We start from the raw sequence: 25,006 nt of genomic DNA, 5'->3' as shown, positions 1-25,006 counted from the left end.
ATTCTGCCCATGGCTAGCTTGATCTCCTAAGTCGGAGGCAGCAGATTCAAACTATCAAGACTTTTCCCCAGTAAGTTTTGTGTCCAAACAAGGGGAAGAGAGGGAAACAGGAAGGGACTACAGTACACTAGATGCTACTAGATGCTACACTAGATGTTGCTACAGTAGGTGCTACTGCCCTGGATCAGCGTGCAATTGCTAGCAGCCCCCCTCAGGACCCTGACACTAGCCAAGCCATTATTTACAACCACCAACCATCCCCACTATGTTCTGTGACTATGTGCAGAGAACTCAAGGAAGGTGTTTAACTATACTCAGGAAAGACTTTTTGGAGATAGCATACACAGCACCTCACTGATGCCTCCTTCACTGATGCCAGTGGGAGTTTTCTCCTTTCTTCAAACAATATACAGAAGAGAAAAGGATGGATGGTTTGTCCTCTTTTGATTCCTACAATACCCAGAACATGAAAAAGGAATCATCCCTCCTTCCAATTGGCACCATTAAACACAGTGAGACTTACTTCTAAGTAGACATGCAAAGGTTTGATTTGTCAAGTGTTCTTCCACTCACACTATTTAATTAAGAGATCCATCTTTAGATATTAAACAAAAATTAGCAAGTTCTGCCCTATTATCTGAAAGATTTCACTTAGATACAGAAACACACATACCATATTAAGGCCATCTATTTGAGGAACTCCATCTTCACCCATTTTAAATTCCTGGTTTCCAATTAACAACTGCAAATGTTTAAATATGACACAATTACCTAAAATGTAAGTTTCAGAGAACTGAACTTTGCTGTGATTTCAATCATTTTAAAATAGAATGCTATACATAGTGACTTTTTACATTATTGTATTATCAGTCTTCTATGCAGTTTCAAGTATTCTGCTTATGCTCTGAACTTCATGCCGTCTGAAGAGCAACAAAAAAATCAGCTACAGTATTGTAAAAGCGAAACATGTAAAGTCATATTTATTACAAGATACAAGGGCCAAATGAAAAATGCAACAAGGCAGCCATTCACCTACTAACAAAAACTGCAATCCTACACACTTACTGTCAAGTCCAACTGAATTCAGTGAGACTTACTTCTAAGTAGACATGCACCGTTAGGTGCTCAAGGAAGCCTACATAAGATCACAATCTACAATAAGAATATTCACATATACCGTGGGGGGGGGGGAGCAGCTGCAGAGTCTACAAGGGAGAAAGAAGTGAAGTCCAACCCCCATCTCCTACTGCCTTAACCTGCATCTTTAATCAGCTTTCTCCTAGCCCAGTTCCTAAACTGTATATTTAACATATTTATATCCTAATTTTCCCCTGCAAGGTGGCTTGCAGGATTTAAGAATCAGCCCAGATTACCATCTTCAGTTTGATTTCTGCTACTCCTTTGTCATAACAATTTCAGTTTTCATAAGAACTAGTTGCTAGAATAGTGGTTTTCAAACTTTTAGCACCGGGACCCACTTTTTATAATGAGAATCTGTCAGAACCCACAAGAGGTGATGTCATGACCAGAAGTGACATCATAAAGCAAAAAATTTTTTGACAATCCTAGGCTGCAATCCTATCCACTAACCCAGGAGTAAGTCCCATATACTACCATTGTTAAAAACATATATATAGTAGCCTGTTAATCTGTAACATTTCCCAAAATGCAGTCACATACAACAGTAGCATCAATAAGATAATATATTAAAAATAAAATACTGAAATGAATGGGGACCCACCTAAAATTGGCTCACAAACCACCTAGTAGGTCCCGGCACACAGTCTGAGAAACACTGTCCCAGAACATTTCTAAAAGCAAAACTATTGCCATTTCTGGTTTTCCTCATTGCAACTGCACAAAGTGAATGTCCCAGAATACAGTATTAGCATCAAATAGAAAGAGCAACATAAAGTGAGGCAGATAAAGTCCAGTATTCTTGATCCTATACAGTTGTCAATAGCAGTCTGTTATCTATACCTTTTAGCTGCCTATCACAATAAATAAGATTTAATGTTTGCACAGCACTTTGAGTATATAAAGCACATCACATGCATTACCTTGATGGAATCCCAGGTGGGCAGTAGCATACTAAAGGTGGGCCAGGAGGGACGGTTTGGCCCATGTTCATACAATAAGGGGGTGCCAGCATGTCTGTCTCTTTGAATGCTGGGTAGACCTGGCCTTTGGGTAGGGCACCCCAAGGGGCCAGGTCTACCAGCGGCTTTGAGCAGCCAAGGGCAGGGTGGAAGGGGCAACCTACCCTACGTATCAGTAGCACTAGGTACCATTGCAGGTGGGTACAACTATCCTCATTATTGCAGCTGGGAAGGAGAGATTGAAAAGGAGTAGTTTGCCTAAGGCCACCTAGTGAGTTCATCACAGAAGTGAAACTCAAACTGGGAAAATCCTAATTCACAGTTCAGTCTTTAGTGGGGTACATGTGGGGAACTGCCAAGGTTTGGAAAAGAAAAATTACAATCCCACCTTATGCAAACCAAAGTGCCTTTCATTCACACAGAAGTATCTTTAGGATATAACCCAATAAAACTAATAAATGCAGTAAAGAAAAGTCATCCTTCAAAGATCATGAAAATGACTGCACAAAATGCAGAAATACATACCCAATATAGCAGACAACCATAAGCATACATATCTGAGGCTGGAGAATGTGGCTGTCCCTTTTTTACTTCTGGAGCAGTTAAGTTCAGCAAACCATTCAGTGCCACATAATTCACTGATGCACGCTGACCCTAAAACAAAAATATCTGAAGGGTGAGATTACATTGAACCCACAACCTCCTAAAGATGCACAATGTGTATAAGACTCAACAGGTCAGAAAATCATCCCACCTCCTGACAGGAAGCAGTCAGAGCACTGAACACACTGAGGATCTCCACACTAGCACTGCTCTTCGTTCACTGCAGAATGTATCTGTCTTACATTATCCAATAGCCCGTTAATATCAGGAGAGATCATATGTAACATGTACAAAATGCAGGCTCTGCATTTTGCACAGAATTACATGAGGGGTCACCACACACTCCCTCTGTGTTTCTTCCACCCCCAACTACTCAGAGACCCAATGCTCTGCTGAAGAGCCTACATGAGTAGCATTCTCTTCTCAGCATTAAAAGGGTTACAAACACTGTTCCCTGTAAGGTGTGCAGTTGAGTGACCATGGAGCTTGGCAGCCTGGAAGCCTGCCGGTGAAGTGATCACTGACTGTCTAGAAGTGGTGTTGCAATGCAGTTGTGATGCCGCACAGCTACAGAAGAGGTCCGCACATCAGTGCAGACGCCTTATAGGGAACTCTGGTTACCAGCTGTAGGGAGATGTTTGTGCAGCTTCCACAGCCCAAACTGTAGCATGGCCGCATCCATTCCCGATACAAAAGTTGCACATATATCTCCTATCATTAAAACCCACCATTAGTTAAAAAGATGCAATGATGGTGGCAACCAGCCAGAACAGGGGTCTCCAAACTTTTTGGCCAGAGGCTCGTATGAAATATCTGGCACAGTGCTAAGGGTCGGAAAAAAATTTAAATATAAAATTTAAATAAATAAATTAGAGATGGAACTTAGATAAATGAATGAGTGGGCTCATTCAATCAGCCTCTCTGGCCCTCAGAACACCCTCCAGATACAATCAGAGCACAGCTCTGGTCATGTTCAGTCAAGTGGATCAGAGGCTTTCAGGAGACAAGAGGCTGGCCACAAGCCAGATAGAGGCTCGCTGCGGGCCGCCTCTAGCCCCCAGGTTGGGTTTGGAGACCCCTGAGCTACAAGCAGGAAGCATGGCAGATACCTTGTTGACACCCATGTTCTCAAATTCGCAAGTGGCAAGCCACTTGGTGTAAACCGACCCAAATTATGGTAGTTTCTAGTACTTTATAGGTTGCTTCCAAATGGGTCTGAATGGCACAATAGTACCATCAAAGAAGCAGCCTCAGAAGATAATGTTATCAAGAATTATTCCATTAGAAAACCACTTGATTTTACTTAGCATCAATAGTGGAAAACTTCATGACCAAATAGAATATGAGAAACTCTGACCAACATCCAAGTACTGTGTCTGTTTCTTCACAAAAATTTGCTCCTCTACCTCTGATTTAGTGAAATCAAAGTCTCCAACAATTCCTCGTTCTCTGTTTACAGCAAATATATTGTTTTCATGCAAGGATCCATGCACAATATCAGCTCCATGTAGCGTATGCAGGCCACAGGCTACTCCTTTCATTACTTTCATGGTTTCCTAATTTAAATAATGAAAAAAGCCAAAATATGAACTTACTCTTATTATGAATCCCAGATTATTCCCATAAATTTTCAAGAATGTTTATAAAACATACCCACTGGACTTATTAAAACTTCAAGTTTTAAAAAATCAGGACAAAGTAACTTATGGAATTTGGTTATTGGGTTAAAAAGGATGTATGCACCAATATTTCACACTACACAATGGCTTCACATCTGCATGTTAAGACTATCAAAATTGCTACATATTTCAGACAAATGCCTCATTTATCAGGATATGGAGCAACTGCTAAATAACTGGTAAAGGACATCAGAGAACATGAAATTTAGTCTCCACTCAGACCATCCGTAGTCTCCTCTGAAGATGCAAAACAGTACTCGGAAATAAGAAGCCCATACATCCAAGCCCTCTCACTTATTGTTTTCCCTCCAACCATGAAAAAAACTACTTGAATGGAATGGTAAAATCGTGCCAAGTCCCCACCATGATCGGAAAACTCCCAGGCACCATCTCCATGGGGAAAAAAGAGGAAAGGCAGAGTACACACATGACTGGAGATTAACTTTCCTAATAGATCCTGAATGCTGTCTTTGTTTCATTCCAAGGTTATATGAAAACACACACACACACACACACACAAATTATCAAATAAAAACCATTGCAGAACTCACTTAAATCAACAATGGAGGAGATGCAGCTTCTTAATTGTCATGTTGTAATGGAAACTGGACCATGAATACATAAACATTACGAGAATATTTCATTTCTTGCAATAAAAGCAAAATTCAATAGTGGCCAAACCACAAATTAAGGACCAAGTATTAATCAAAAAAAAAAAATCAGGTACCAATGGTTTATTTGGCCTTAAAGTCCAAATGCAATTTTTAAAAAAGTACATGTGACCGATCCATAAAGATATCAGGCTAAGGGGTATGTACATCAAAGCTCCTGGGATCACCACAACCGAGTTAATTAAGTCATTTCTGTCCAACGTTGCATATATGCAACAGGGATCAAATGCGTACATCTGTGGGCTGGGCAGAAACTGGTTATTAGCAGACAGTGAGCACACACACTTCATGAACTCAGAATTAAAACCCTTTCAGTCCAAGGACATGGTGGGAGACCTAAGAAGGAAGGCCAATTGGGGAAGGCAAAGACCCCTGAAGAACTCCCTGAGTCACCTGATCCTGTGTAATGAAGAGAACCTCAGGAACCAGATCCACTATCCTGGCCTGAGAATTCTGCTGTCCCCTCTCTTCAGATTCCAAGGACTCCCTTGAGAGCTCTGGGCTTTTAAGATGGTTTGTAAACACTAAGGTAAGGACTCTGAAGGCTCTTTGGAAGGAAGGTACAGAGCCAGCCTCCCCAAGTAGCTGGCACAAACCAAGATCTTCAGATCCGTGCTGAACATCTGAGCCCTTCAGATCACAGTATCCAAACTCGGTTTCCTATCAGATTTGCCCAAGATCCTGCTATGGAAAGATCACCATCCCATTCTCCTATCTAGAACAGGATACAGCACAACAGTGCACACTTGTATATTACATAGAAAGCTGCCATCCACTGAGCCAGGACATTGGTTCATCTAGCTTAGTACTATCAACAATGACTGATAGCAACACCCAAGAGTTTCAGACAGGAGTCTCTCTCAGTCCTATGCGAAGATGCCAAGGGATTGATTCTGGAATCTTTTGCATGCATGCACTGATGGTTCAAACCGTCATACAATACTTACCACTGGAGTCAATGTTGTGCTAGTCTGCAGTATGCCCAAACTTGCTTCAGCATAATATGGAACCATAAGATATGCTACAGGATCAGACTTTACCAAAAAAAAAAGGGGGGGGAAATCATTAGATGTCAAAATTCTACAGGTTTCTAATATTGTTTCACTGCAAGTCATCCTTAAAAAAAAATCAGATGCTTTTTACATTTGGTATGGATTTTCTGTTGAATATATTACCATAGATACTCGCCTATAGTACCTGAAATTTTGGCCAAGTAATCAAGCTCCAATTATCACTTTGCCTTATCTCTGGGTCAATCAGAGGGCAAAGCCTTTCAACTCTGAAAAGTTTTGTTTCTCAAGTGGCAGACAGGTGCCAAGTTTCTCAAGCAGCAGGCAGGCACAGCTCCTTAAAAGCAATTTGTTAACCTTTTATTCTCCTTCCTTCTGCTGCAGCCTGGTTCTGCTTGGCAAATGCTTGCAAAGCAGGTCTGTTTTTTGAAACACCAAGATGGGAATCCTTTCCATCTGAAGCAGGCTACAATTCAATGCACCCTTACTTAAGAATAACACCCATGGAAAGCAGTGGGTCTACTTCTGAGTTAAAAGGGTTGCCAATATATGCAGCTGCATCTCTCTGCTGTGAATTGAATTGCACACTCCCAGTTATGTGTTATGGGTTGTATGTTGTATGTAGAGCTTCTGGCTTAACACACCAGACACCCTAAAGGTGGATTTGATTCATGGATCTCCTGCAGTGGTTCCCAACCCTTTTCACTTGCATATCACTTGGCAGCAAATTTCCATAAATTGTACCCTTCATATTAGCAAAATGTTTATAATTATTAATACAAACCCTCATCTCCTCCATATGAAAGCCCAGACTTCATGTATTTATCATAGTGTTTTCTCTTTTTATCTGTTTGAAGAACAGAAGACTCTGCCTTTGCAATGTTTTGCACCAGAAGTGTGCTAAGAGATTCTGGGCGATTGATCACTTTCCATATTATGTTTCAGCTTTTTTACTGTGCTGGTTTTCAATCACTGGTTCATACATGAATTGATGACCAAAAACTAGCTATTGGTGGGGCTTTCATAGCCAACTAATGCCACAGCAAGGAATGCCTTGCAAGGACCAGCAAGGCAGGAAGGGAGGTAGCCCTCCCTTCCTGCCTTGCTGGTCCCTGCAAGGCATTCCTGTCTTGCAAGGCATTCTGGAGCATGACCTGCCTTTTTCTACCATTATTCCATTCTTTTTCAAGTACCCCTAAAGGTCCTGTTGAGTGTCCCTGGGAGAACATGAATACCAGGTTGGGAACCACTGTTTTACTGGTATGTTGTTTACAGTGCACTTACTCTGATAGTGCTTACAAAAAGGTGATGAAGACCAGAATTTAAAAAGAATAAAGATGTATATTATGATCTTTTACTATATTTTTAATAAATTAGAGACCACAGTTCTTAGGTAACAATTAGTGGTAACCACTTACTTTGTGGGTTATTTTTCAGGATCTGGCCTCGAGTAAAATCAGACAAAACTATAGTCAGACACCCCCCTAAGTTTAACCCCTGACTTATCCGAGGGCCATAGAAAACCTGCCCCGACTTATCTGTGGGATCGACTTATGGGTGAGCGTCTGAGGTGATTCAAGTAGATCTATAAAAGTGGAGTCATTTCTACAAAGACCTTCAATGACAAACAACAAACTTGCACGTGGTTTATAACTTGCCTTGCTCAAAAACAAGAACATGAGCTGCATTAAACCAGATTCTTCTTTCAATTTCTTCCAGCATTTGTGATATTTTGCTGCTCGTTCTATTGCTCCCATTTCTGTATTCATATCTACAACATATCCCTGAGAAAGTAAATAATTCTATTAATTACAAGGCTACACTCTGAAGTATCTCTTTTCCATTAGGCAAACATGCATTCCTAGGGAGATCCTTAGAAAAGTTAAGTACCCTAAAGCCTTGAGCTGGAGGCAACCTTGTATCCCAAATTACTTTATCAACACTGTATTGAGGTTAATGATAAGACTTCAGTTATCTTTTTGAATTTATAGCACTAATTTCAATAACCTTAAATGAATATTGCTATTTTTCAAATCCAGATCTGGTCCATCCATGAGGCACTCGGGTAGTCACCCATCATCATCCCTCCTCCTGCTACTGACTGGACTGAAAAAGGAAGAGGTGAATGAAGCAGAAGAGAAAGTGTGGAGAAGAGAGTGTGCCATGCTGTAACCCACTGCTCCTCCACTTCTGCTCCATCCTTTTCTTCCTCTTTCAATCCAGGGAATAGCAGGAGAAGGAGTGACAGAGACGGGTAACCATCTCAATCTGCCTCACAGATGGGCCATTCTGTCCCCCTCTTCCCCCCACCCCAATTCAGAAAGTGGGAGAGGCTGGCACATCATCAGGTAAGAGGAAGTAGCATTTGTCAAACTTCAGGAAATTCTTGGTAGCCCTGCTCACAACCACAGCATTAGGGGGCTTTAGACACATCCAAAAGTTGGTAAGGGGGGACTGGAAAATTATTGATTACCAATATAGGCTACAACCCAGCTAACTCTGTGGATAGTTTCCAAGTTAACTCTATGGATAGTTATGGATGTGCAGCAAAGACTAGGTCCTTTTTGTTATTCCACACAAGAGCCTTTATGCTACATGACAAGCTGTTTTTTAATAGCAAAACTTTGCAACAATACCACTCTTACAAAAAAAGAAGGAACTTAGTTCAGCTGATTTTTTCAAAAAATGAACAGCCCAACAAATAGCTTGTCTGCTAATAATGGTTAAAAGACTTGTAAATCAGTCTACCTTTAGGAGAACCTTCTTTCCTTGAACTACTGAACAAAGCAAAGGACGTTTTGTGCTTAGTTCCTTCATTGGTTCAGCTTCAAGAAGATCACGTTCCAGACTGACTGTCAGGAGTCCTTCCGAGTTCTAGACAACATACATCAATTATACCAGTAGCCTTATACATCCCAACATTGCACAAATTTAAACATTTTCAGAGTTCCAAAAGAATGAAAGCACATATCTAACCCAAACATAGTAAATTGCACTCTGAGTGAACAACATAATTGATCTTTCTAGTTGCAGTTTGGCCTGGAGGGGACAGTGGAGGATGAGAAGCATCCAGACAACTCCCAGAACACCTGATATGGAAGGCTTCCTATTTTAATCCTATGCATGTTTGCTCTGAAGAAAGTCCCATTCTACTCAATGGAGTTGTCTCTCAGGAAAAGGTACATAGGATTGTAGCCAATGCATGCTTCCCTGGGGTATGCCTCACTGAAGAGTGGAGGACTTACTTCTGAGTAAACCTGCATAGGATTACACCACATATTGAGACTTACTTACTAATAATAATAATAATACATTATATACTGCCTTTCTTGGTCTTTATTCAAGACTTTATTCAAGGTGGTTTACATAGACAGGCTATTTAAATCCCCGTAGGGATTTTTACAATTGAAAGAAGGTTCTATCTTTCAAGAACCACAACATTCAGATGTTTCTTTCTGATCTGGTTTCACATTCTGGCCTCCATCCTCCCACGCTCAGAGCAGATGGAATAACTCAGCTCAGTTTGTCAGCTGCTTCAAGGTCGCAAGGTGCCGGTGGCCTCGAACTGGCGACCTGTGGATGTTATCTTCAGGCAAATAGAGGCTCTACCCTCTAGACCAGATCTCTAGGCCTCAGCAAACTCGGCAGATTATAGCCTAAGTTCATCTGATCTAAGTTCAGTTCCACTGAAATTAATGGAACTAGAACAAACAAGGTATTGTGGGGTGGATGAGTATTTTGCCTAACCCTCCCATGGCAAGCAGTAACAGCAGCATCCTATTGGTTCTGCCTTGATGACCAGGGTGGGGGGTGGAACCTGGGCAGCTTATGTTGCTGCCTAAGCAGTTTAATGCAAATAGCCCCTCCGACCCATCCAGATCAGTCCAGAATTAGCCAATAGTTCACTGGAGGTCAGATTGGAAGTTTTTGCTCCCCTGCCAGACTGCTCTGAAGGTTTTCCATCTACTTCAGACTGGCCAAGTGGATTTGGTGTTTTTTCTTAGCCAGGTGGTTACAAATGGCAGGTATGCTGCAGGTAGGGATTAGTGTGCATCCTGGGGAAGTGGAATGGATAATGGAGGGGTGGCCAAAACTAGTCCCAAGAGGTTTCTTAGCTCAGGGAATCTGCCTGGAAACACCTGGTCCATTGATGGTAAAGTTTGTAAACCTAAAAGGATTGTAAAGATTGTAAACCTAATAGGCTCCTTGGCAGGGGAGGGAGAATAGTACAATCCAGATCTTCCCCAGTCCCCTTGACAGTTGGCATGTGATCATCATGGGCAAAGGTCAGCTTATAGCCAGGATGGGAACACTCATGGAGGAGCAGAGAGAAGCTGAAGTTTTCCCTCAAGAAAAGGAAGCCATACTAGAAGAGGTGGAGTTGTAACACAGTTAGGACCACTGCAAGTTTGTTCTGTAGACAAGTCAATACACAGTAGCCTGTTTAACTCCAAACTTGTTATCTCGAATGTCAATGAAGGGTCTGAAAGCAATTAATCAGGCCTAACCAACTATTTATCATACAACCTATAATGTAGATCAGCCACAGTTTTCTCAATTCTTCTTTCCCAGAAACAAAAGCAACTTACAATATATTTCAGAATTCCGGCTTCTGGATGAAGGAGTGGTAGCTCAGGGAACCATTTCTGCACCAAATGAGTAATCTTCTCCTACATTAGAGGAAAGTCTGCTGTTTCTCATCTCAGCATGAAAAGAACACGCAGTGATATGTTGGAAATTAGACTAACTTATTTTGTTCTACAATACCACAAGTGGTAGGCTTTCAATAAGGAAATGATACATTGCTAAACACTAGCGACTAAGTAGTATCTCCACACTATGAAAACAGACTCTCTTCCCACCATATGTATTCATAAATGAAGAGTCAAAAAAGATACCCAGATTTCCACCTTATTCTTACCTAGGCCAGTCATACTGAAGAGGACTTAATATGCAACAGCTACATTTATCATTGTTTCTCTGCATCCATGATAGTCCCTTGATGTACCAATTGTACTGATGGACATTAACTTAACTGATGAACAGAAATCAAAATTGTTCTTTTGAGTTCCTCTTGCAGAAACACATGCAATACTTTATGCAAAATGAAAATTTGGTTGATACAATTACTTAGCGTAAACAGTGCTTATGAAGTTGAGCACTTACATATTCTTCTTGTTCCTGGTATATTTCCTGAAAGACAGTATTTCGTAGTCTGGTGAGTTCTTCTTTTATTTTTTCCATTTCCAATTTGTTGTAATCATCAGACTGGAAGCCAAAATATAAAGTGACTACCTCAAAATTAAAATATCTTTGGACCAGATAAAATCAACACCTATTATTAAGTGAGAATGCCACTTATTCTCAGTACATTGTAGGCTGGAGGCCTCAATCAGATGTGCTGTCCTGCTTTTCTCCTAACAAAGTTAATACCACTAAAAGATTATTTATTTCCTGCAATGTTCTCAATGCAACATTAAAAAGGAGTCAATAGAAAAGGCACAGGGACCCAATACAATGGCCAACCGCCATCAGTAATTTCTTCACAAAGCAATTTATTGACAAATATCAAGTAGCATTTTCACACACCAGGGTCAAATTGCATGTCTACTAGTCATTTTCCAGTGAAGGAGGGCCCTGTTAGCCAGGGGAGAAGGTGTGTGTGTGGGGGGGGGGGGTCTGATCTCCCAAGGCTGATGACACTAGTAATCCCTGATCTAAACCACTGCAGTTTTTTTTTCACTTGAAGTGAATTTGGAATTCACAGGTTCTTTCCAAGATGGAGATCAGAAAAAAAAAATGCTTTCATGTAAAGCATAATTATACCCTACTGTCTCTACCACACACAAAAGGAAAAACCAGACTTTTTGTTGTTTATAGATGTATGACCAATGGCATTACAGAAACTTCCCATTGACTTCCTTAGGTTACCCTCCCACTGCAGTGAGAGAAATATTGTCTAAGTATTTTCTACTTCATATTGAACAACTGGTCTTCACCCCCACCTTATTTTTTGCTTTATACATTTCAATCTGGTTTTCCTTTAGCTTTTATCTGTGTAGATTTCATGTGAATAATTAAATTTTTGGGTAAAACACATTTCCCAAGTGCATACAATATAAGCATACCCATCAATTTGTTTTCAGACTAGTGGGGGAAAGAATACTTTCCCTCATCGGCAAATTGAGACAGAAAAGCCTTAAACAATGAACAGTAGAATTGTTTCCATACTTCCTCCAAGTTGCGCTTTTCAACCAGCTTCCACCTCAGCTTAGCCTTCAGGTTTTTCAGTCTCTTCTTAATTGCTAGCAAGCTGTCAATGTTGGGGCTTGTATCCATCCACTCCACAATCTGCTTTTTGAACTAAAGGCACAAATAATGTTCAAGAAACAGATGGATATACTCTAGCGTAACAAACTGAGGGATGTTAATATCACCCTTTTGGTTCTGAGCAAGAGGACTTGCACATATTTGCACACAAATATGAGTTGCATTATAATATTGGAGTTGTCTTGCAGCCCAATTCTAACTAACTTTTCAGTTCCCATGCAGCTATCCCAACAGGATGCACACTGCATCCGGTGGTGCTGGGGAGCAGTCAGAGGCCTCTTCACAATAAGGTGATATTTGTTTGCTTACTTCTGAGCTGCATCAACCCTAGAAGATTGTTTAGGATTGGACCAATAGCCTTGTATACAACTATATGGTTCAGAAAAGCATAATACACCTCATTTACAGGAGTATGCTTACAAATCGTCACTCTGGAAACTAGCTTCTCATTTTCCTATGCCAGTTAACGTAAGAGCAGCAGACTAGAAAGGTCTATCAAATGCCACATTCTATTTTCCATAACCAGAATCTCCAAGAAAGCCCACAAGTAGGGCATGAAAGTCACAGCCTGCCCCACACCAGAAGAAGCATGCAGAGATTCAGTACAGATCCAGCCTTGTTATACACTGATTTTTTATACATGAATTTGACTGAACATTAATGGCCACTGCAAATGAGAAGGAATGTGCTCATCCCTGGAGAAGGGGAAAAATGCACCCCTTTAAAATCAGTTTAAAAAACTGAACAGTCCTTTAAACAATAGCCTTGTTAATGAGGGGGGGGGCAGCTGGCTGACAATCCTTCAATCCTTCTCTCCAAGCAACCCCTCCCTTCTACCTGAGCATATGAAAGAAAGGTAATCACTTTGCACTGGTGAAGGGAGGAGCTGAGCGAAGCGCCTTTCTAAGCACTTGGAGGACTGACTGACTGATGGATTGTCTTCTTAATGACTCTTATCTTACATCACAAAGGTCAGCAAGGCTGTTTTTAAATCACCAGAGCAAGGGAACTTTGTTTTTTAAATGGATTTGTTTTAGTGCTTTTTTTGCCACCCAAGTGAGTTATGGGAACCCACGCAAATAATGAGGCTCAACCTGTACACTGTTTTGAACCATGGAGATTGCACATAGCCATCATGAATCATAGCCAACAACAGACTTGCCCTCTGTAAGTTTATCTGATAGGTCCAAAACAAGCCCTGGTTCAATTCAGACCTATCCCAGGTGAAGTGGGGTGGGTTGATCAGGCCTTCCCCAATGCAAATCCCAGAGAGGGAAAAGTGGAATCTTATCCACAGTGTAGAAGAGAGCCACCTCTGAACAGCAGGGCCAATTAAAATTGGTTTTATGGATTAAAACATATAATGTTGACACCACGCTATCACACAAATGCATTTGTTCCCTCACTCATACATCTCCCTGTCCTCTTATCCAAGGCTGGTCAGGCCTGCCACATTCTAGTCCAGACTGGGAGAAGTACCAAGATGGAGCACCTTCTGCCCTCATCATCCAGAGAGATAGGAGGGTACTACTGCATCTTCTCACCTTTTCCCTCCATCTGGTCTGGGGTCACTTCAACCTGGAATCTTCCACTTCCTCCCCACATATAGCTCTGGGCAATTCATCACTTGCCCACTTATCAGCATGGCCAAATTATGTATTTCTGGGGATTCTTCACTGATACATCCTAGTATTGTAGACAGCAGCTCTGAGACAACTGTTTGCATTCTGGTTAGCCAGTTCTAATATGTCTGTTTCAGCCAAGGCTATTTGGGACAAATAACCCTTTATCTTTCAGTCTCCAGTTTCCTCCCTCACTGTCTGCTCCTGGCCAAGTCTTACAGAATTGTGCTTTTGCACTATTAATTACCTAATTAATTACCTTGCTAAACTTGACCCAATATTGAAAGAAGCTTGAGATCAGCAATTACAAGATGGAGGCCAGAAACTGAAATTTAGTTCCAATAACCCCAGGTTAAAGCTAAATTAGTTGCCTCAAGGGAATATCATACACAAAAGATTCAATGTTAATGAAGCAGAAACTTGGATGAAAAGAGACATGGCTTGCTTCATTTCTGAATACATACAATGAATGGTCACCTATGACAAACTAACCTCTACACTGTCCAGATACTTGAGAGAGACTGTATTTAAGAGATGTTGCTCTTGGTGGATTTTCAGCATAACTTCATTATGCACGTTTAACATTATTTTTTTATCAGCTTCATCTAGCTCCTAAACAATGACAAATAGAGAGATAGATGACAAACTTCATGCAGCTGTAAGTATGTCAGAGTCTACAGACTGGAAGCTTTGCTAAAGCCACTGTCCTGAACAGAAAAAGGAGATCATGACAACGAAACAATTTTTACTAGTAAGGAAAACAAAGTAGAAGATACAGTACTCAGTTCTTAAGTGGCCACCAAGCAGTTTAGATGAAGCCTGTGTAACACTTTCCAGGACAATGCACATCTTGCTATAGAAGACTGTCAACTGTTTTAATTGATTTAACAGAAATTAATGTAATCAAAAAGCATTCTCATTTGAAATTATGCCTCCTGGCTTGCCCCACATTGCTCTAGTTGAACTATAAGTTACCAGAGGAGCATTTTGTGCATGGGCATGCGTGCCTGCTAAAGTTAAAACCCTTAGCTTCTACTTTCTGGAGTAGTTCACAGCATACAGGGGGGGCCATATCTGCAGACCCTGCATCCGCAGTTGCACACCCCTCCCTGTGCACCCATTTACCTAGTGTGAAACCTTACCAGGTGAAGAAATCTTCCTTAAACTGAACACTGTAATCCTACAGGCTTATTGCGCTTGCAAGCTGCCTCCTGGCAGCTAGCATATTTAGAAAAAACTGAAAGAGGTCAATGGGTTAACTAGTGCTTCCTGTTGACCTCCTTTGACATTTTTTGAAAGTGCTCCAGCTGCACAAGCACTTGGAAGTCAAAACAAGTGCTCCTTTTGACCTCCTTTGGGTTTTTGCAAGTGCTTCTGCACATGGAGAACTTGTAAAAAACTCAAAGCAGATTAACAGGAAATGCAGGGTAAGTGATTCCTGCTGACCTGCTTTAGCTTTTTCTAAATGTGCTGGCTACCAGGAGGTAGCTTGCAATTGCTGCAAGCTTGTAGGCTTACAGTGCTCAGTTTAAGGAAGATTTTTCACCCAGTAAGGTTTGAAACAGGGTAAATGGGCCCGCGGAGGGATCCCCATATACTTGGTTTCCAGTATCCACAGGAGGGGGGGAGAGGGGCAGGAATGCATCTCCCGTGGATACCAGGGCATACCTATAGTAAAGAAAAAGTGTAGCATTTTGCTTCTACTTTTGCTGCATTAGCTACATTCCCTAACTTCTCTCTCCTACTCATTCATACAGCATTCTTCTGACTTCTAACTATTTAGCACTTACTCACGAAAAGGAATTTTTGCAAAGTAAAAATAGCAATATAGCATAAATTTTCCTTCTTCTACCCCACCTCCCCAAACCACCTTGTCCTAGTCAACTAAGGAAATTCTTGCACTGAAGCTAACTTCCCAGCATTGTAAGCAATGCAGTGCAGAAGGACTGCGTGCCTAAGGGATATACATCCAACTTACACCTGAAGTTTCTGATCCAGTAAGAGTTAACTCCATGGAATCACAATTACATGCAAGGCCTTTGTAGCCAAATCCATGGAGCTGCCTCCAAGAACAGCCTCACAACACAGGCTCAAGACAGAACAATAGTGCTTGAACAGCACAACCATCTCAGGCATTCTCAAGCTCTACTCCACATTGTTGATTCAGGGAACTGCCATAGCACCATCTGTCTTGAACTCACAACATGAATATAGCAAGGTGCATTTCACCCACCCTACCCCAAACTCAAGGCATCCACACAATTGTCTGGATAGGGGATTAGTGAAGAGGGCAACTTACTCCAATTCCCTTTCAGTCCCAAAAGCTATCACAGGGAAAGGATGGGGGAAACTGATTAAGAGAAGTATGCTGTTACTAAACCCAATTGCAGCCCAAAATTCAGGTCCCAGGTTGAAGGAAAAAACAGGAACTTGCCTTACCTGGGTAAGTCTTGTTCCTGGTGGAGGCAGGGGGCATTCCTCACCAATGGGATTGTCCCTCGTTGCTGATGGAGGCAGGGCCAATGAAAAGGTGGGCGGAGCTCCACAAGCACAGGGATCCAGTCCCCAGACACTACTTGCGGAGCTGTGACAGGATCCTCATACACACTACTGTGACTGGTTGTGACTGGTTGCAAACTTGCATCACAACTGTACTCTGTTTGGAAAACTGCTTTGCACATAAATAGGTTTAATATCCCAGAAACAGAAGGGTTTGAACAAGGGAAATGGGTCATAGGAAACCCTAAATACCACCTTGCATCTATGTTTATGCAGTAGAGGGAGAGATCCCCTGAAGTGTGGTGGGCGGAATAGCCCCTGCCTCCACCAGGAACAAGACTTACCCAGGTAAGGCAAATTCCTGTTTTCCCTGGTGGAGGCAGGAGCATTCCTCACCAATGGGATCTACCAGAGCAGTATCCCTCAGGGGGGGCAGTTAGATCACTCACTCTCACACCTTCAGTACCCTCTGGAGAACTTTCTTCCTGAAAGAAGCCTCTGCCAAGGCTGATAGATTTACCTTGTAGTGCTTAAAGAAAGTGTGAGATGATGGCCACATGGCAGCCCTGCATATATCCTAGAGCAATACCATGCTTTCAAACGCTGCCTAAGCAGCTGCCATCTAGTGGAAATAAGCTTTTAAACCACCTGGAGGTTGTAAACCAGCTGCCTTGTACACCATCAGGATGCGAACTCTAAGCCACTTAGCTAGAGTTACTAGGGACACCTTCCCGCCCGTGGTAAGTTACAGATAGAGCATCTGTTTTCCTGAATGGACGAGTGCGTTCTGTATGGAAGCTTAGGACTCTTCTGACATGTAGTGTGTGCCAAGCCTTCTCCCTTGTATGTTTAGGGTTAGGACAAAATGATGGTAAAAACTAGTTCTTGCTGTCAATGAAAAATTGAATTAACTTTGGGTAAGAAAAATGAGTCAATCCTAAGCACCACGGTGTGTGGAATACACATAAGTCAGGATGGATAAGGCCCCCCCCCTTCAGATACCCTTCTTTCCGATGTTATAGCTACCAGAAAGGCAGTTTTATATGACAAGACTTCATGGGACTAAGGCCACAGGCTCAAAGGAAGGACTCATTCAAGATGTTATGACCCTGTTCAGATCCCAATTTGGAAGCCTATGAACAGGAGGAATGTTCAGTAACACTACCCCTCTCAGAAAATGTTCGGGGGGGGGGGTCTGAAGATAGGCAGGCCTTGGATACCTTGGAGAGCCGCTACTTGATGATGTAGCAAACTAGTTCTAAGCTCCTTGACTAAGACATCCTGGGGAAACTCCAAGGTAACAAACACATCAGGTGAGGTAGGAGAGAAAACCTTATCCCTGCACCAGTCCCTAAAGGTTTTCCAGGTGGTCCTATACACGTTTCAAGCATTCAGAGGATAGTCTGGGCTTTATAACCCTATAGGAGAAGCTCAACTGGTGCGTTTCCAACTTTTCAACCTCCACACTGTCAACTGGAATCTGTGGGGTTGTGGGTATTGTAAAGGGCCTTGTAAGAGTAGATCTGGCCAGACTGGAATCTCCCAAGGTTCCTGTCTTAATAATTGTATTAAGTATGGGTACCAACCTGGTCACTTTTGTGCCACCAGAACAACTTAGGAGCCCCTGAGGTCAAGGGCTTCGAAAGTGCATCCACCACTTCCACTCCCTTGTCTCTTACCCCGGAGTAGAATTTGTTAAGTTGCGAGTTTTCCACAGTAGCAAACTATTACAAGTAGCAAACTACCTACTATGGGTGTCCGAATTTCTGGATGCAACCTACACTCTGTTTCCGAGGCTCCACCTGCGTAGGCAGTCTGCCTCTATGTTCTTCTCTCCTGCTAGGTGTTAAGTTGTGAGAGATAACTGTGGTTTTTTGTTTGTGTATGCTGTCTGTTCTTACTAGAACATGACAATGGCAGAAATGAGGTTTGAAATGAACACAGAGCAAGACAGATAGATCTCAGCTCCAGGAGACTGATGCTTTGAGACATCTCCTGAGAGGAATAATGACCCTGAATCACTCTGCCATTTAGTTGGGCCCTCCAACCAAATATGCTGGCATCTGTGGTCAGGATTACTTGCTGCTAGTCCTGAAGGCTCACCCCTTGGACAGCTGTCCATTGTACACCCACCACTGCAAATCCCTCTTCAGGGGTGGTGGAATCAGAGTGTGGAAGTGGCATTGCCTCTCTATTTACTTGAGTGGGACCAGAGACACTCCTGAAGAGTTCTGGTGTGGAATTGGGTCTAGTTGACCAGCTGGTGACAGAACCAACATTCATAGCAGATGGACCAGCATCATAATAACTGCCTACTTGACTGAGAATCTGGAGGATTGTGTCTGTGATCCTCTGTCATCTCTCTGTTGGCAAAAAGGCATGGAAAATGTGGGTATTGAAAAATACTCCCAGGTGTTCCAGTATCTGGATGGGAACCAGTGAACTGTTTGGATTATCACAAAACCATGAGTTTGCAGGCAGAGCACCATCTGGTGCATGTTGAGCTCTGCTTGCTCCCTGGACAACACCTTTATTTAAAAGTCATCCAGGTGAGGGAAAAGAAACAGTCCCCTCTGCCTGAGATGCGGCAATAGTACCACTAACACTTTTGTGAAGCCCCTTGGAGAGGTCATTAACTCAAAGGGAAAGGCCTGGTACTGAAAGTGTGAGGATTTGTAGGAGACCTCAGATACCTTCCGTGATTTTACAAAAACAGTTCAACCACCTTAGATCTAGGATTCCATGCCTCTCTCCATTCCGCTTCAGTACTGGAAAGAACACCAAGTAAACCCTGGTACCTCTCTCAGCAGAGGGAACTGCCTCTATCGCCCCAATATGAGGTAGATGGTATATGGCTGCTAGGATAGCTGCATGTTTATTTGCATCCCTTGATTTTGAGATCTGTCAGAACCTGTCCCTTGGTTTCCTTACGAGTTCCAAGGAATAGTCTTTGGAGACATGTCTCCATGAACCATGCGCCCAATATTGTGTTGTACCAGGTTCGCACATAAACCTGAAGCCTAGCCTGCACCTTGGGTGACAAACCCCTGTGCATGTCATCATGCCTATCTGTTTCTAGCTTCATTCCCTGCCTTGGAAGAATGGGAATGCTGGAACTTTCTGTGGAAGTTCCCAGATTTGTGCCACTTGGGGTTGAATTTGAATGGCTCTCTGTTCCTTCTTTCAAGATGAAAGGGGCGAAAGCTCTGGTTGGCTTTAGTCTTCCCTGTCTTGGAAGCTGTGGGAAGTGCTCTGTTTTTGTCCTTGTTTCAATGAGGTCTAATGCTTGCCAAATAACTTAGATCTGGAGAACAAAGTCCCCAGTAATCTACTTTGAGATTACTACAGCCACAAATTTCTTATGGCCACCACATTGGAGGTGGTAGCTCTAGAACAAATAGTCAGCTGAGAAAGCAGCTGGCAAGGATACCTTTTCCAAAGTGTCTTGATTAGTTTGGATAAGGGTTGTTGTTCCTCCCAGAAATTGGTGGCTCTGGAGAAAAACAAATTGGCTGCTGAGGTTCTGAGAGCAAACAAAATAGTCTAGAAAGCTTTCTTCAGCCACACCTCAATGCATTTGTTGCATGGGACACAAGGGCCATGTTCCCCATCTGAAGGGATCATGGCCTAAGAAGACAGTGATGCAACAGGTGCATCCATTTAGTACTCAAGTTTATCTAAGATTCCCTTAGGAAGAGAGTAAAACTTACTCATGAGTTTGGTGTCTCACTAGCTGTGCAGTGAGGAGGACCACTCCATCATTTTAGGATGGGTTCTGGAAAAAGGCATCTCTGCTGGCCTTAGTGGACCCTGAGGAAAGAGACTTTCTGGAGAAAGAAGTTAGAGTTGCAACACTGGCTCTCATTCTGAGGCTTTAAGGTTCAATGGCTTAATAACCTTATCAAACATCCTGGAAAATACTCCCTCTGGAAAGAGGTTTTTTCCATTGACGTGAGCTTCCGCACTCTCCACATCCTCACCATTTTTTTTGGTCCTTTACTAAGGAATGGACAACTCTGAATCTGAGGAGTCAGATTGGCCTGAACATTGTGAGGGAGAGCTGGAAGGGAAAGTGTTCCTCAATGCCTGAGGCTGCTTTCCCTTTTCAACCTTGGTCCTTCAGTTGTTTAGGGAGAGTAAGCAGACCCTGCAAGGCTAGCTTGTTATCAATCAAGCCCTTGAGCCACAGCACCCAGGACAGGAGGAGCAGGGGTTACAGCAGTACCACTGCTTAACTCCTTAAGTTTATTAGCACCTCTAGGCTATATATATAAATATATATTACCACACTGGACAGCCAAAGAATAACCATCTAGCTGTTCACTAGACTGTTTATGAGGGAAAAAACAGAGGCTGGTCAAAAAGAGGAGGAAAACAAACCCCTTACTGGGTTACTTACTGCGTGTCAGGAAAATGTTGCCCGCTGAGATACAAACTGGCACCCACTGAGGTAAAAAACAGAGCCGGTGCTTGTGAGTGTTGGGCAGGCTCTTGCACACTTATGGAGAGTCCTGCCCATTTGCCCCTGACACTGCAATAGTGCCTGGTGATCAAAGTGCCTCCCTCTGTTCCTCAAACCTGCCGCCACCTCAGAGAAGTGCAGACCAGGCACTGTGAGCCCAAACAGCTGAGGTAAAAAACAGAGCTGATGTTTGTGAGCGTTGGGCAGGCTCTGGGTACACTCATGGAGAGTCCTGCCTGATCGCCCCCGAACATTGCAATAGCGCCGGGTCGATCCAAGGGTCTGCCGCTGACCCCCAAACCTGCCGCCTCCTCAGAGAGGCGCAGAACAGGCGCTGCCAGCCCAAGCAGCCAGTTCCTTCACAGCAGGAGAAATGGTGAAAAAAGCGGCAGTTAATGTTTCTGCGGTGAAGAGAGCCAGGCCTCAGCTGCATCTGTCAGGCAAAAACGCTCCTTTCTCTCCGGAACTCAACGGACCCGACTCGCTGAGGAGGGGAGTTGAGACAGGCTGAAGAGAACCATTTTCCCTTCGCTTTGAAATCGCTGAGGAGGAGAGCCAAAAGAGATGACCGAACTCCAGCGAGGCAGGCACGGTCTGGGGACTGGATCCCTGTGCTTGTGGAGCTCCACATACCTTTGTTGGCCCCACCTCCAGCAGCAGTGAGGGACAATCCCATTGGTGAGGAATGCCCCCGCCTCCACCAGGGAATAAGCCATACACTGAAAAGGTGTCACAGTTCAGTATAAGAGCACATTATGTTGCATAATGTGCAGATGGACAGAATGTGCAGAAGATCCCTGGTTCAACCTCTGTCCAAAACCCTGGAGAACTGCAGCCACTCAGCACTCAGACAGGTGGACCCTCGTTATCAGTGGGGGTTAAGTTGCTAGAACTCTTGTGGATGCTGAATTCCATGTAAAAACCAAATACTACTTTGACCCTAAGCTAAAGCCTTGACCATTTAGCACTCAACTGGCAGGGAAAAAATTTGTTACAGAAAATCCTACATAGTGCTTCTCCTTACCTTCCAGTGAAACTTTCAGACAACATGTGTTCTATTCAGATGACATCATGCCTTTTAAAACATTGAGAAGCAGAGAGCACATAAAGAAAAACTTACAATCAGGCAAATGTTCAGTTCTTGGGAAATATCTAATTCAGCCATCTTAAGAACTTCATCCACATTGCCAATTAGATTCTCAGATGTCAAGAATGCTTCCAAAGTCACGTCAAAGAACTTGAAAGGCAAAAGGACAAGAAAAAAGGGGGGTTAGCTATACAGAAGAAATAGACATATTTTGGGCTCACCTAGAGAACAAGCAGAGTTCTGCTCATGAAAGAGGGTTTTTGGGTGCTTCCCTGAAAAATATTATCTTGAGGTAGGGTACCTTCCAGAACATGGGATGGGGCATGGTAGGCTGTAGCAAAAGGGTGCAAATGAGTGGAACGAGGGTCATTTTGTACAGAAGCACCTTTGGAGCCAATCCTGTGTCAGCATATTAACTAACTTCTACTTAAGTTCTTGAGCAGCCCTTAATACCAAGTGAAAGTAAGAATGCAGGTTTTAAGAACATGTATTCCATTTTGCAAAGCACACTGGTTTGACAACCTTTTTCCTTTGCAATGGGTCAAAGAGCAATGGAGTTGCTGTTTGTCACACACTACCTGTACATACCATCCTTGAGAATAACCATATTTGTAAAATTGAAACTTCCCACTGACTGTGACTTTTTCTTCAAAAGTTTGAGCAGCAAGAAGGCTCAGTTCCTCAATGATTAAAAATGAATTGATCTACACATCAAATGCAAGCAAGACATTCACATTAATATGGATATGCATAATTCAAAATGAAACATTTGACAAAACTGACATCCCAATACAAAGAAATTAAGGAGAGCTTCAAAAGAAAGGCTTTGTTTTTGTTTGTAAACAGAAGCACCTTCTGTGGGAAAATGGAGAAAAGTCATATCCTTAATTCCTCAGCCCGATAGAGGGAATTTAAGGTTCAATTTCGGGAATCTTTAATCACATGCTTGTAACTGAGAAGGCTCCTCCCTCTAGGACCCACAAAAAGTAGGAAAAGAGTGTTGGAACATTCAGAAGGCTTTAATTTTGGAAGTGAGCTGCACTGCTGGAACATTTTGAAGCACCACACTCCATTCTGCTTCAACCTTTGCAAGCTGAACTGGCAAAGGTCCAACTCAATGTGCATGACCTCAAAAGCACTGGCAGACATTCAATGCAATATGCATAACCTGTGTAGATGGCTGCCTGCAATAGTCACAAGGAAAGAGGAGGAAGACAAATGGAGAAATCCAGTATTTGCATATGCTCTCAGGGTAAGCGCATGGTGTTGGCTAAGATTTCTTGGCTCCCCTTACTGAGTGGATATATTTTTACAAGAGGGAGGATCAGTAAGTGTCATATAAAGGGAGCAGGAACACACACATGAGAAATTTAATAGGCAGACTTACAGTCTAACTCTACACACATCTACTCAGAAGTAACATGAACTCAATGGGACTTACTTGGGAGTAAGTATGTACAGGATTGTAGTCTTAATAAGCAGCAGTGATAATGATAAAGGGTAACTGCCAAGTCATATAGCCACCTCAAACAGTTGCAATTATCAAGAAAATGGTGTAACATCAATAACCCCACAGAGAGTATAGCTATGTTAGACTGTAACTACAATGATTCCTAGCGGGAACTCTGTGAACCAACTGTATGGAAAAAAGTCTCAATGACCTGGTAACACCACAAATTCTAGGGGTCTTTAGGAAAAGCTAGTACAATTAAGTCAATTTCAAAAGGAACTTTTGACTCACAATTCATTCTGTAACATCTATATACAACAAATATAGCAGAATCTGCTTACAGAGCTCAGCAACACCAACGTCTCCTCAGTAACCCAAAACCAGAGCCACTTAGTCCTACCGATATATAAGGGAATTGGCAATACAATTTGCAGAAGAATGCATATTTTTTAAAAACTCTGAGTGATCAAGTACATGAGAATGACAAAGGTGCACAGACTGTCAAGATATTCTGCTACCAGCCAAATACTATAAAGCCAAGGATGTAACGCAAGTTTCCCTGAGTGAACCAAGTTCAAGGTGGTGAAAGAGTGTTCTGATCAGCTGCCATCCTATACAGGCTACAATGTAGGAATGAGATGTGACAGATGTCCTGAGAATATTCCTAGAAAGCTTCCAAAGCACGACCCACATTTAAATATCTTGTAGGCAGTTTGAAAAGCAAAATCAAGGCTACTCATGAGACAAAACACCAGGCTATTATATGCATGGAGGGAAGGAGGGAGGGAGGCAGGCAGGCAATGTCTATGAGAGAGGCTGCAATTCAATGGTACAGCACATATTTTGTATGCAGAAGGTTTCCAGTTCAATCCTTTGGCATTTCCAAGGAGGGCTGGCAAAGACCCCTGACTGAAACCTTAGAGAGCGACCACTAGTTAGTGCAGGCAACTGAGCTAGACTGATCAATGATCTGAGTCACTACAAGGCCTTATCCTATGTTTGCAATGTAGGCAGCCAAACCACTCATCCCATTTCAAAAAACCAAATTCATTCTCATAGTGCACCATAGGGAAATGATGGGATTTAAATCAAAAACAGACACACCCCAAGACAGGGAAGGATCCAAAAGTGATATCCCATAAATGGAAAAGCTCTTCCACTCACAAGGACTTCTTTCTACTTAGCACTGAAACACAAGAAAAGTAATACTACATCCAAAAGTGCAAAGGGAACACCTAGTTTTGTGTTTTTTGTAAAATACCTGAAGTTGTCTTTACCTTAATTATTCCACTGAAACACATCACAAGGTTTCGTAGGGAAGCATCTGTGGCATTCCTGACACGACTGAATTCTTCCTGCTTAGCATTCTTCCACTCAAAGAATTTCTCAAAGGCTTCCTCAGGACTCTCCGCTTTACAAGCCTGGCCATAGGTAGCCTCCAGAGATCCCTGCAGTTTCTGCCGAACATAAAAGCACCACCAAGATTAAGAGAAC

General features: G+C 42.5%; 1 protein-coding gene across 1 annotated transcript in view; it reads right to left on the bottom strand.

Annotated features, from left to right (window-relative positions):
- STK31 (serine/threonine kinase 31) overlaps positions 1–25,006 on the bottom strand; it is a 50,765-nt gene that overhangs the window by 1,673 nt on the left and 24,086 nt on the right. Inside the window, exons 11-22 of the mRNA XM_066629142.1 lie at positions 24,790–24,969; positions 22,096–22,212; positions 14,507–14,626; positions 12,294–12,425; positions 11,229–11,330; positions 10,652–10,732; positions 8,811–8,936; positions 7,721–7,846; positions 6,000–6,086; positions 4,109–4,258; positions 2,625–2,753; positions 674–742 (exon numbers count right to left, since the gene is read on the bottom strand). Of these exons, the coding sequence (XP_066485239.1) occupies positions 674–742; positions 2,625–2,753; positions 4,109–4,258; positions 6,000–6,086; positions 7,721–7,846; positions 8,811–8,936; positions 10,652–10,732; positions 11,229–11,330; positions 12,294–12,425; positions 14,507–14,626; positions 22,096–22,212; positions 24,790–24,969 (1,419 nt within the window). The remainder of the gene's footprint in view (positions 1–673; positions 743–2,624; positions 2,754–4,108; positions 4,259–5,999; positions 6,087–7,720; positions 7,847–8,810; positions 8,937–10,651; positions 10,733–11,228; positions 11,331–12,293; positions 12,426–14,506; positions 14,627–22,095; positions 22,213–24,789; positions 24,970–25,006) is intronic.

The sequence above is a fragment of the Tiliqua scincoides genome, chromosome 5, assembly GCF_035046505.1.
Source record: "Tiliqua scincoides isolate rTilSci1 chromosome 5, rTilSci1.hap2, whole genome shotgun sequence".
NCBI classification, from domain to species: Eukaryota; Metazoa; Chordata; class Lepidosauria; order Squamata; family Scincidae; genus Tiliqua; species Tiliqua scincoides.
This window is presented reverse-complemented; position numbering and strand designations above follow the sequence as displayed.